This window comes from Falco punctatus (genome assembly GCF_963210335.1).
Source record: "Falco punctatus genome assembly, chromosome: 3".
Lineage (NCBI taxonomy): Eukaryota > Metazoa > Chordata > Aves > Falconiformes > Falconidae > Falco > Falco punctatus.
This window is the reverse complement of record NC_137582.1, coordinates 105203908-105216209: the sequence shown is the minus strand read 5'-3', so window position 1 is coordinate 105216209 and position 12302 is coordinate 105203908. Positions and strand designations below refer to the sequence as shown.

The following is a 12302-nucleotide window of genomic DNA, read 5'->3' as shown; positions in this document are numbered from 1 at the left end:
AGAAGGGCAATAAAGATAACATGAGAAATGCCCTAACGGGCCAGACCAGCAGCGCGTCTGGGCCAGCGGCCGGGCTCCCGTGGGAGCAGTAGGAAAGGCTGCTTTGGGGAAAGCTGGCAAGCCTAGGCACTGCTGTGTGCCCCTCCTCCCGCACGCCCCCAGAGCCACGGCTGCTGCAGCTGGGTGCCATCCCTGCCTGGACCTGTGTCTTCTGGTCACAGGTTGGTTTTCCACGTGCGTTTACTTGGTCCCATTCTGAACCTGCTGAGCACGGCGGCCTCCACAGCCGCTGCTGGTAGCAGGCTCTGGGAGTTCCCTGCTCACAGCGTAAAAAAATGTTTTCTTTTATCTGCTCTAACCCAATTTGCTGCTAGTTTCCGCAGGAGCACCCGCTTCTAAAATTACAGGCTCTGGCAAATAACTACGCACGGCGAGAGCTGCACACTCAGCTTGTTTACTGCCTTTATGGGCTTTGTTAACCTGGATCATAATCCTGCCAGTCTCCCGCGCTCTCTCCCCTCCAGATGGAAACCCCAGCCCCGGTGGACCCTCCTCATGAGCCCTTGCTCCTTCCATCATCGTATTTACCTTTCTTTCTCCATCACCCTTGGTTCAGAGACCACAGCCAGGCGTGGGACAGGCGCTCCGTCTGTCTGGCTGTATCCTTCTATTTTTTGTTGTCTATTTTTGGCAGCTGCCCCGGTTTGAGCCGCTGAGTGCCGGGGGCTCTCCTGCATGGCTTGGTGGTCTTTTTGGAGCTGTATCTGCCGGTTCTGGGTTCAACATCGCACAGACCTGGCTCACATTGATTTTCCCCAGATGCATTAGCTTGTGTTACTTGCACTGAAGCTCCTCTGCTTCCTAAGGCAAGCAGAGGCCATAGGAGTTACTTTCTCTGCAATGTATGGGTAATGACCTTGAAAGGTCACCACAGTTCCTGTTGAGCTGATGTACTTAGATAGCTTCAATGTACTTACACAGTTTTGCTTTTACAGAAATTTCTCTGAGATAGCAACGGCCATTGCTCACTTGTGATTACCCTGTTACTGGTTGGAGGGAAGGAAGATTGATTTATCTACTTTTTTATTTAGCTCTGTCAAGCATTTTCAGTGTAGAGAGAGATTGCTGAGGAATAAAAGTGTATGCTTGTGTTAGTGGGAGCAGCCAGCTAAATAGTATGAAGTACAGTAGATGAGGGGGCTGTTCCATCTGCTGGGGTGGGGGCATCGCTGCCAGCCAATCTCAGCGGTCAGCACGGCGGCTCTTTGCAGGCTTTTGAGTTCGCTTTCTGGGCATTCTTCCGGGAGTTGTTGGAGGGTATGCTTTACATTTTAAGGCTTGGAGTTTCTTAAATCACTCTATCGCATGAGCTGGTTATGGGTTATTTTAAAACAAACATGCAGCATGAGGAAGGGGTGTCCCTCAGCAGCCTGTGTTCCAGCACAGCCACCAGCAAAGGTGCCCCTTCAGGGCAGGGTGGGCTCATGGTGGCTCTGAAGGGCTGGTTCTGCGTGCCCCGTGTCTCCACGTACAAGGGAAGAGGAGGAGGGCCTGGAGCAGGTGGCCAACCATCAGCCCGTCTTCTGTGACCTGTCACTAGAGCTGACTGCTGAAGCCCTAACGGGGTATACAGAAGGTGAAGGTTCCTCTGCCTCATTTGCAGCATTTTACTCCCCTGTTTGCTAGTGGCATTCTGTCAGAGGCAGCACACAGGGATGGAGTTGAGGATGGTGTTGTGTAAAACAAATCACATTTGGTGTAACCCAAAACTTACGGTAGAGCATGAGAACACCTTGCCAGGTGGGGATAAAATGGTTCTTGCGTAGGCAACCCCACCACAGGGTGCTGGAGGAGGAGGGGGTTGACAGATGTCCCAGGGATGGTGCCATCCCTGCCTGTTTGCTCGCTGAGGAATTGCCGTGTGATACCTGAGTGCCCTTCCATACCTGCTTGGAGATTGCATGGATAATAGCATAAATTAGATTCTGCCTAGGTAAGAAAGATTCTTTTAGGCTTTCCCTTTTCCTCTTCGAGGTTCCATCAATAGCCAAAGTCTTCATCTGCATCTGTAAGGCTGACTGGTCTGGAGTTGGCGGCAGCGCCTGGTGGCTGGGCCAGATGAGGTAGCAGGGCTTTGTACCTCACCCCAAAGCTCCAGGGGTGCCTGTGGTTCTCCAGGGTACTTTTGCTATGTGGTATTTTCAGAGGCCGCTTTGCTCATTTTAAAACAGAGATGCCTGAGAATATTCTATGCCATAAAAGTCATGTTAAGTGTATTTAATCACTTGAATTTACAGTTTCTGGGAACTGTACCATTGCTATCCATGTCTGAGAGAAGCTGGAGCAGCTTGCTTGTACATCAGGTTCTGTTAGCTGGTGTTTATTTTGTAAAGAAGGCATCAACAATGTTATTTGGCAAGCAAGTGAACAGGAAGAAATGTCACGAGAGTCATTATTTCTTGGTGTCAAAGTGAAAGGGTTGGCTTGATAATTTGTCCTGATAGCTGAGTAACCCTGAGTCACCCAAAGTAAGACTTGACGGCTGAAGTCAGGTTTAAGGTAGCTGGGATATCCCAGTCTGTAATCTTTTTTGTTGTTGTTGTAAAGTTGAAATCCTTTTCCCCTTGGGTGGGGGTGGGGAAGCAGTCTGTCAGCATTTTCCATATGTTACTGTGAATTCACCTGGAATTCCTTCAGGGGTAGCTTGCACAGCTGGACTACGTGTCTCATCTGCCCAAGGTTCTGTAGAAACTAGCACGTGCCACGGGAGTCGTGACAGTGTTGCCTCATGGGAGAAGTTGTGGCTTCACGTACACCGCTCTGTCCGGTATCTCCAGGGCAGGAGCTGGAAAGGAGGTCGCTGCTGTTCACGGTGTTTGCTTTTGAGAGATATTTTGGTGACACCCTGAGAAATGCTGCGGAGTGGAGGAAGGAGGGACTCCAGTGCTGCTTGGGGATGCAGTTACCTTCAGAGTGCAAAAGTCCTGGGCATCCTTCATCTTGCACTGAGGAGTTCAAGCAGAAAGGGTGACACAGGATCTGTCTTGGCAGGGACCTGCAGGCATCCTTAGAGATGAGGAGATTTAAGGAGTAAGCTGAGGGGAGAACAAGGGTGGGAAATCCCAGGAGCAGTTGTAAGCAAAAAGCAGCAAGCTGTTGTAAGGGTAGGGGATGATGTGGTGGAGGTGAGAAGTCAATGGCGAGCAAATGAGTGAGGAGGCAAGTAGGAGCCAGATGAGAGCAGGGATTTGAGAAGATGAGTATGCCGCTGTGTAAGTTAGGAGACTAAAGGGAGAAACTGTCAGAAGAAAAACTGTCATTGGAAAGACCATTCTGTCATCTGCGGGTGCATGTAAGGGTGAACTGCCTTGCAGTGAAGCATCCATCACTGGAGTGGGTTGCTCTCAGGAGTTGTGCAGTCTCTGTCCCTGGAGGGTTTCAAGACCAGAGTGAATCAAGCCCTTGAGCAACCTGGTCTGACCTAACAGCTGGGCTGGTGATCCTGCCTGGTCTCTCCTGAGGTCTCTCCCGCTGTAAATTGTCATATGATCCAATTTGTACTGAGCACAGGAAAACAGAAAGCTTTAGGAGTGCCTTTGTCCTGCTTCCTTGAATTTTGTTTTTCCAGGTGACCCTGCCCAGGATATATGTGCGTTGTTTGCTTTCACAATGCTTAAAACCAACACAGCGATCAACTTTTGAGAAGTTCCCTTCTAAAAACAGTAGACTGAGGAATCACATATAGTAGCATAAGGTTTTTTGGTGTTTTGGGGTGGGTTTTTTGATTTGGTTTTTGTTTTCATGAGGTTTTTTGTTTCATTTTGTTCTTATGGTGAGTAAAGCCCTCTTACAATTTCAGAAGAAATCCTCTTCCCTGATAAGGAGCTAAGGACAGAACCTCCTGTTCAAGACAGTGAGTTTCACAACTGCCAGACCCAGCTCCTTCTAATATGTCCCAGGAATTTGTTGGAACACTTACTTTAACTCTTTTTTTGCCCAGTCAGCTAGCTGTGGCATGGCTAAAGAAATGTTTATAAACATCTTGAGTTTCCGTGAAGCTGCGGGATTCTCCATCTGAAAGTGCGTCTGTGCAGAGAACCTGGGTGCCATGTGTCTGGAAGCCTACGGACCCCTACTTGGACCAAATGGTAAGAGAGAAAAGGGCATTGCTCACCTGCTCCGTGAGGCTGAGTCAGGAGGGGTGGAACAGAGTGAGCAGTTGGCCAAAGGTGAGGGTGCTGCTGAGCCCGTCCCCGAGCCGGGCTGGAGGCACTTGGCAACGCAGTTCTGGTGCTGGCGACGCCGGGGGACACAGCCTGGCACCTGGCTGGGAGGCTGGAGGGGACCGCGCTGACGGCACCTGCCGCAGAGCAGCGTGTTGGGCACGCTCAGCTGGAAAGGGAAATAAAAAGCTGTGTACGAAATAGTCTTTGTTGCTAAGATATCAAAATATCTGAAATGCATTCCGGCGGTGTGGGAGGGAAAAAGTTAAGCAAAGGTACTGCGGAGTGTCATAGTTACAGCCTCACCTGGGCCTCTGGCCCACAGAGCCAGTATTTCAGGTCGGGTCGGATTCAGAGGAGGCCTCTAGCCCTCCTTGGAGTGTGAGCGCCCTGCCGCCTCTGGAGAAACCAGCCTGGGGAAGGGAAGCCAGGGAAAAGCTGGGCCTAAGCGTCACCTTCAGCGCAGCTTCTCTGTGGAAAGGGGAAAATGCAGCGGTGCTCCAGCTGCGTGTCACCCAGCGAGGGGGCACGGCTGCGTGTCACCCAGCGAGGGGCACGGCTGCGTGTCACCCAGCAAGGGGCACGCCACACGCTCCTTGGGCTGCTGCTTGGGTGGGCGCTGCCGGCCCCGGAGGAGCCCACTGGCTCGGGGGCTGTGGGTGTCTTGGAGCGGGCAGCCCACCAGCCGGTTGCCACGCTGGGCCGCCGGCCTGCAGCCCTGGCGAGGGGTGACTCCAGCCCTGGAAAGGCCGCCTGGGGCTGGCAGCGCTTGGTTTGGCTAGGCTCTCGCCATACTGTGTATTTAAAGCACCATTACAGTGAGCCAGCCAGGGTTCCTCGAGAAGTCCCCTCCAGAAGGGGTGAGCCGTGGTGGATGGAGGAGCCGCACACAGCCCCGTGCATCCCTTACCTGCAGCTGAGAGAGGCTCTTACCTAAAACCCACGTCAGAGAATGGCTGGGGTACTGGCCTTTGCACCTGTGATCTATCCTGCCTCACCGGCGGTCCCCCCCCGTGGTCACCTGCTGGAGGATTCATTTTCCCCAGACATAAAACTACTACAGCTGTTTGTCGAGGCTGTGAAGCAGGAGCTGGGCCTTGGAGAAGCTCTGGCCTGAGTCTGTCTGTCTTTCTGTGATCTTTCCACACCGGAGGCACGCCAGGAGGATCACTTAGAGTGCAGTGGGTGTTGTTGGCCTCCTTGGCTCAAAGTGATGGGGCATTGCACAAAGGAAACTCGATAACCAGGTTAGCTCATCCTCTGTGAGGAAAGCTCTTACCTGTAGGGCTTTTTTTTAACATCCTGCTTTAAGGATGTTGGTATTGGCAACTCCCTTAGGCAAGGCACAGAATTAGATGGATCTTTTTTTTTTGGTCCAGAACGTCTACTCCTTTATCGCTACTAGCAGTGGAGAGCCTGCCTCTTTCTGTGCTTGTGCAATGACTGCCATCACTCCTGGTGGTGCCGTTCGGGAGTCAGAGCAGTTATTTGCATTGGGCTGGGAACAGCACCTCTGGAGCTGTCACAGCAGGCAGCTCGGGTCTGCTCTGCAGCTTCCCCCTGTGTGCTGAATGTGCTAACTTCAGCAATGTTGTCCTCACCTCCTGGCCTCTTCTGCAGTTAGTCTTTCATAGAACCAGTAAGGTGATTTCCATTGCTCCAGCCTCTGCTTGCCTAACCCAGATGTTTTTTAAGCAATACCAAAATATGTGCAGTGCTTGCCATGTGTAAGCTTATGTGTGTGTGTGTGTGTGTTAATCAGAGGAAAAGGAAAAAACCCTTTGTGGCTGATTCTTCTGCTTGGAATGCTGAGAGGGAAAGCTGGAATGCTTACTGAGCCGCCAGTGGTTCTTGGGACAAAACATTTCCGCTTCTTACTAACCAAAGGGAATAAAGGAGCACAGAATTCTGTAAGAAATAGTCAGTGTGAGGTTAACGTGTCATCTGTTGCTTTGTTGAAAGTTGGCAAGGCAAGGTATGCTTTTAATATCTGCCTCCTCCAACCTTTTTGAAGTGCACTTGTGCCCATCAAGGACCAGCAGCGCAAAGGTCCTGAGCTGATTTTTCTGAAGCTGAGATACTGTCAGGCTAACTATCTGCATCTTTAAGGGTAAGAAAGTAGAAGTCCACAAAGCTTCTGGTGTGGAAGAGAAGTAGATTTACAGAAAGACAAAGCAAAAACTGGAGGTGATCAGTGATGGAGAGCCTGGAGTTCTCAGAGGCTCCTGTCCCTCAGGTGGGAGGTGATGCTTATACCAGTGTGTGCTGGTCAGAGGAGAATATCTTGCTCAGCTGTTTGTCCTTCTCCCTTGTTCACCTGCTCCCACAGCCTTGTCGCAAACGCTGGCATCAGGGCTGTGCAGAAACTGCAGCTTCACCTGTGGGACTCCAAGGTTACTGGACACCATGGACCTATCAGGCAGGCATCACTGCAGAGAGCACAGGCAGCTTGTGAGGGCACTTTGTCAGCTGTGTAAGAAACTGCTTGCGGGGTGTGTGAGAATTTTACCCGTTCCTATTTGTCTTTTTTCATTTTAAGCTTCTTTACTACTCTGATTTGACTGCGTCAACCGTAGAGGCTAGAGAAGCTTTAACTCAGGTCTGCTGTCCAAATACACACAAATTTCCAGCTGCATGGATAACAGCAGGCTCTTTTTCTTAATTGAACATGCCAATTTCTTTTCTTTCCACTTCAGATTTAAGAGATCCAGGCCTGTGTGGCTGAGAAGGCAACTCACCAGGCTTACTGGAGCTGGCGGGTAGAACAGAGCAAGCTTGCCTTGCATCCTGGCCTTGCCAGCTTTCAGGTATTTAGCCTTAGAATAAGTGAATACGTGTTTATGTTAGAATTTGGCAAATACGAAGGTGTTTTCTGCTAGGCATTTTTTAAAAAAACTGTTTGCAATTTTAAGTTAAATTTTTAGTACTTAGAAGTTTAAATCTCTTGGTGTCTTTGTATGGAGAAGAAAAGTGGACCTTTCTTGGGGCCAGAGAAGGTTTTTCTGGTTTGGTGAGACTGATCATGACCTGGAGCAGGAAAAGGGTGATTCTCCATTTCAAAGTGCAAGGGGGAAGTCACTGGTCCTCTGCAACATACCTTGAATTCTTGCATTCAGTTTAGAGCTGGGACTGGATGGGGGGAATAATTGGAAAGAAGGAAGGTAGGGGTAGAATTAACAGTGCTTTTCTAACATTTGTGGGTTTGAAGCAGTGGTAGAAGCAGCTTCAGCTTCTACTTTCACAGTAAAGGTTCTCTATATATCCTTTAGGAAATGGCATTTCAGTTCTTTACTAGATTCCTGCATGGAATCATGCATTTCCCATTTCTACTTTCATTGTCCTGTGCACCTTCGGTGAATGATTAAAAAGCAAGGTATGTGAATCCAATTATCATAAGTTGAAGTATGATTATTATCATCGGTGTATGTTGGTTTGAGAGAGTGGCTGTGGTTCCTGGACACAGAGATGGACATTCCCTCTGCAATGCATCCAGGTACATTACAGTATCACAAAGTACAATGGGAAATTCTTATGGAATGCCAGCAGCTACCATGGATTTGGGAGGAAACAAGGGAGTTCATTTTGCAAAGAATCATCTGTTTGAATTGCAGATCATAGCCAAGGGTTCTGCTTTCCTTGATGATGTACGTCATGTTCTCTGTTCTGCTTTTTTCATAAGAGCTTCTTGCACAAGTTACCTTGCATAAACTCACCTGCTGAGAGTGTTGTGGGATTGCTACATTTGGAGTCTTTTTGTTGTCTTAGCAATCCATGCAAAGTAATGCAGCACCAGAAAATTAGGAGGGATGGTAGAGTAAACCTTTGCTTTTGTGTTCTGTGTGGAGAGAGGAAGTTTTATTGAATTGTCATTTTAATAGCTCTAAATTCTTCTGCGTGTCCTTTGAGATCACCTGTAGTGACTGAGACAAATACCAACTTAAAACACTGCGCTGGCAGTAAGTAAACATCTGTTCTGTCGGGCATTCTTTGTCTGTTTTGGAGACGTTAAGTCTCTCATGCTCAACTCCTGAACTAGTTCTGACTTTATTTTAAAAAAAGAAAAGAACAAAGCCCAAACCAAACAAACCGACCCCACCTTTTCAGGCCTTAGCAGTGATACATTCATCTAAATGTTGACTGAATCCATTTTAGTCTGCAATTAAATACAACGGGCAATCCTGCCTTATGTTTCTTAAAACTATTAATGTTGGGTAACTGTAACATACATCCTGCATTTCTAGAGCCCCAGCCTTCCTAGACACTGGCAGATGTCTTTAGACTGTGTTTAGTCCTTATTTTAAGCAAATTAGAAGCTTTCAAAAGGTTCAGTTTCCAATTCCTGCAGGGAAAGAGCTGTAGGAGACAATTTGGTGGCTGTTTGGCCTTGACAAATATCCAGGCATTTTGAGTAGACCTGGTGTTAATCTGCAGTGCCTGCTGCTTGAAGGAGAAGCTTTCAGAAACATCTCCCAAGATGGTAGGTTTTGAAGTTTGCCTTTTGACAGAAGGACTGACAAACCCAGTGAAGACCAGCTGCATAACTGGAAAAGTGCTGTTTGTAAATTGGTAGATTTCATGAGGGATTGGAAATTAATTCTGTTGGTGCAAAACGCCTACAGGAAGCATAGGACTAGACTGTTTAAGTTAGACACTCGAAGTATCTTCAGGTGAAGGTTAGCTGGATAAAGATCCAGCACAGAACATGTGTCTGTTCTAATGACTAGATGTGTGTAAACACAGAGGAGCACAGATCACAGAGTACGAGTTGATTGGGGCACACATGGATGAGCCATCAGTAGGATGTAGTAGGGATGTAGCCAGCATCAGAGATGTGCTCGTGCTGTGTGCCCAGTTTGGGAACATTGGCTCGTAGTGGAAGAACATAAGGAGGAGGGTTACACAAAGCTGTAGGAGATGCCAAGTCTCTTTTGTTCATGACTCACCAAGGCAGTGGCAGCTTGTACTTGCTGCTCCCTGACTAATGCAGGGGTTATTCCCGAGTGTTCAAAGAGTATTGGAGGCTACTAGTTCAGAATTTTTATGCATGACATCATTTTGTTGCAGTGCCTGACTCATTGGGTCAGTTTATTTAGCAAGTAAGCAGTGGTAAAGCAAGGGAGCTGTAACAGGGTGTACCAGCGTTGGCTCAGCTGACAGTACAGTTCGCTCCCTCGTCTAATTATTTCTTGGTAAGATTTATCTCCTTTCCTGGAGCCAGAGACAGCACAGCAGTACCTGCAGGCAGTCTGTGAGTCTTGTACAGAAAAGCAGTTGGTAGGTGTGTGTCTGGTATTTATATTGTGGATTAAAAAAAAAATAAAATCCATGATTTCCTGAAATCTCATTGACGTGGCTTTGTGTACAGGAGGCAGTCTCTGTTATCTGTAAAGCAGCATGCTGCAGGCTGCATGGAAAGCGAAAAGGCCAACCTGCAAGAATAATCAGTCTTTAGGTTTAACACACACACTCTGAGGCACATCTGTCCCTAAAGATCTCAGTTTTTCTGAGTGCAAAATAATGCGTCACATTGCCCAACAAATACAAAGAGTTACAGGCTGTCCTAATGCCTTATTTTCCCCTAGCTACTTACGTGCCTCACGAGTCTGTCAGTCACTAGCATCAGGAACAGAGAGTTGTCTGTAGTAGTAAGGAACACTTGCATCATCAGGAAAACAATTACCTGAATATCTGTTTGCTAGGAGAGAGGATTCTTGCATGGGAAGGCATGCCTGGGGAAGTAGGGGAATGATACCATGTTGTATTCCTCCAAAGCTTCTCATTTATAAGAATATTCACTTTCTTGTACATTCTAGTTAGCTACCATACAAGTTCTCATTATGATGATGAAACTGAATGTTTTGCAGATTTTCGGTAAGACTTTGGAAGTATATAATGCAGAATGCTTTTTTCACCTTGGGCAGAACTCTTTATACAGGATATAGGTGCCAGGTTGTGTGTGTCCTGCATTCCCACAGGTGACAGCAGATTCTAGACATAGTTAAAACCTTGCTAAAAGGATTTTTATTTATTTACTTATTTTAAAGCTTCCCTGTGATGATACTACCAGCGCTTGAATTTGCTGATGCAGGGTGGCAGATCTCAAAGGGTTCAAGACTGGGGACAGACAGACAGATAGATGTCTTCCATACACCATAATGTGTTAAATCAGGAGGAATATCCCCTATTCTGAAGCAAATAGAAACTGCCTTATTTCTGGTTTCACCAGGGCATAATTGAGTTTGATCTCAGGACATAAAAATATTCCAAATGGAAGACATTTTTGCTGCGTTCTGATGTAGATTACTTTGTATGTTTCTTTAGGTTGCAATGAAGACATCATTTCTCAGAGAAGCAACTATATAGTTTGGAACCTTCTGTAGTGGGGGAATATAATGTAATATAATATTATTTCTGAAGGGGTTTATGTTAATCAGCTGGAATGCATTTATCTGGTGTGGTCTTTTCAGTCTGGAGTGGTGGGCTTCACTGTTTGTAAAACCCCCTGAAGCTGTTCTCAATTTTTCAGACGTCGGTTATGAACGTGTCTGTGTTCAAGACTTGCCCACAGAACTGTGCTGCCATCTTCATGATGGTCCTGCCAACTGCCCCTGCTCAGGAACTGTGCTGCTGCGTGCAGAACTGTGCCAATTCGGGTATTGTCCATATGCTGCTATGGCCACGTGTTCTCACGTCACTTCTGGTGTCAGCTTGTCACGAGGTTATAGATGCTCTCAGCATCTTGCAGCAGACGGTCGCAATCTGGAATGATTTGCCAATAGGTTACTGTGCATCCATCACCTGGAGGACTCCATGGAGGTAGGGCTTTGTGAAGAGAGAGGGTGGAGGGAGGATGGACAATCTGGGCTGGGTCTATGGGTTGTCTATGCTAGTGAAAAATCAGGGAAGATAAGCTTCTTTGAGGGGGAATGTGGCGTTAGAACCATTTTAGCCTGGATTAGAGGAACTGATTTGGTTTGAATTGGTGCTACCAAGATGCAGTTAAGGAGGTGAACGACCATGGGCATTTTAGAGGGCTGATCTCCTCCTCTTGCCCCAGGCCCCGCCATGCCTTTTGTTTGTGTGTGCATCAGCTGAAGTCAAATTCACTGAAGTCCTCGATTTGCAGTCCCTCAGTTTACAAGGTGATTTAGAAAGCTGCATTCCTGGCCTGATTTTAGCTCTTGTCAGGCGCAGGATCTTTCTCCTGATGTGGAGAGAAATGCTGTTACAATGGAGCCCAAGGCGCTGCTGATTCATGTGCATTATCTGTCTTGCACTCTGAAATCACTCGGCACAAGCAAGATTCTCCTGCTGCAGTCTGCCCCACCCTATCTAGGCCTTCTAGAAAATATCCTCTTGTAAAAAAAGTCTTTGCCTTCTGATTTCCATAGTTGACAGCTGATTGCTGAAGGATTTGAACATAGGCAGTGTTTCCTTACAGTACAGGAAAGCCCCCTCTGACTTGTGGCAAGATGACTAGCATGTTTCGAGGCATATCGAAGGAGTACCAGAAGGCTGGCAGAAACTCACACACAAATCCATCTGTGTGGTAACGACCACCATGAGTTGAAAGACTGTTAAGCCCCCAGGAGTGTTTACCTAAAGAGAAAACCTTTGTGCTGTTCTTTCAGTGAGCTGTGACAACGTCTTGGAGCCTTCACTAAAACCTCTCCCAACCAAATGGAAGCTGAGTCCGGTGGGGGGGTGGGGGGAGTGGGGTTGGTTTGGGCTTTTTTTCCCTCCCCTTTTCCTTTGCATGTGTATTCACACAACTCACAATAACCACTAAATCTTTGCTCTCTAGTTTTGTCTTGTCCAAGACTGTCAGGAACTGTGGGGGAAGAAGTGTGCTGATTACTTAGGATGTGGAGATTTCAGTGAGAGTTGGCAAGCACAAATCATCATGAGAAAGGGAAGAGTGCAGAGCAGCATCCCTGTTTGATACTCAGCAGAGATCAGATGCTGTGTCCAGATTAAGCAGCACACACTTCAGGATCCTGCTTCTCCAGTCATCCAAGTCAGGTACCTAAAACAGAGTGTGCTCTGTCTACCTGCTGGTGCGCATATTCCTTTTCTGTC

General features: G+C 47.5%; 1 protein-coding gene across 2 annotated transcripts in view; it reads left to right on the top strand.

Moving 5' to 3' along the window:
- The first annotated feature begins 4840 nt into the window (after window positions 1-4840).
- The window catches only part of SLC45A1 (solute carrier family 45 member 1), a 53347-nt gene continuing 45885 nt past the window's right edge, over window positions 4841-12302 (top strand). The window contains exon 1 of one of the 2 annotated variants that reach the window (XM_080380041.1): window positions 4841-7596. In XM_080380041.1, coding sequence (XP_080236167.1) covers window positions 7581-7596 — 16 coding nt within the window. In that variant the 5' untranslated portion in view covers window positions 4841-7580. The remainder of the gene's footprint in view (window positions 7597-12302) is intronic. The other variant, XM_080380049.1, reaches the window with a different exon arrangement.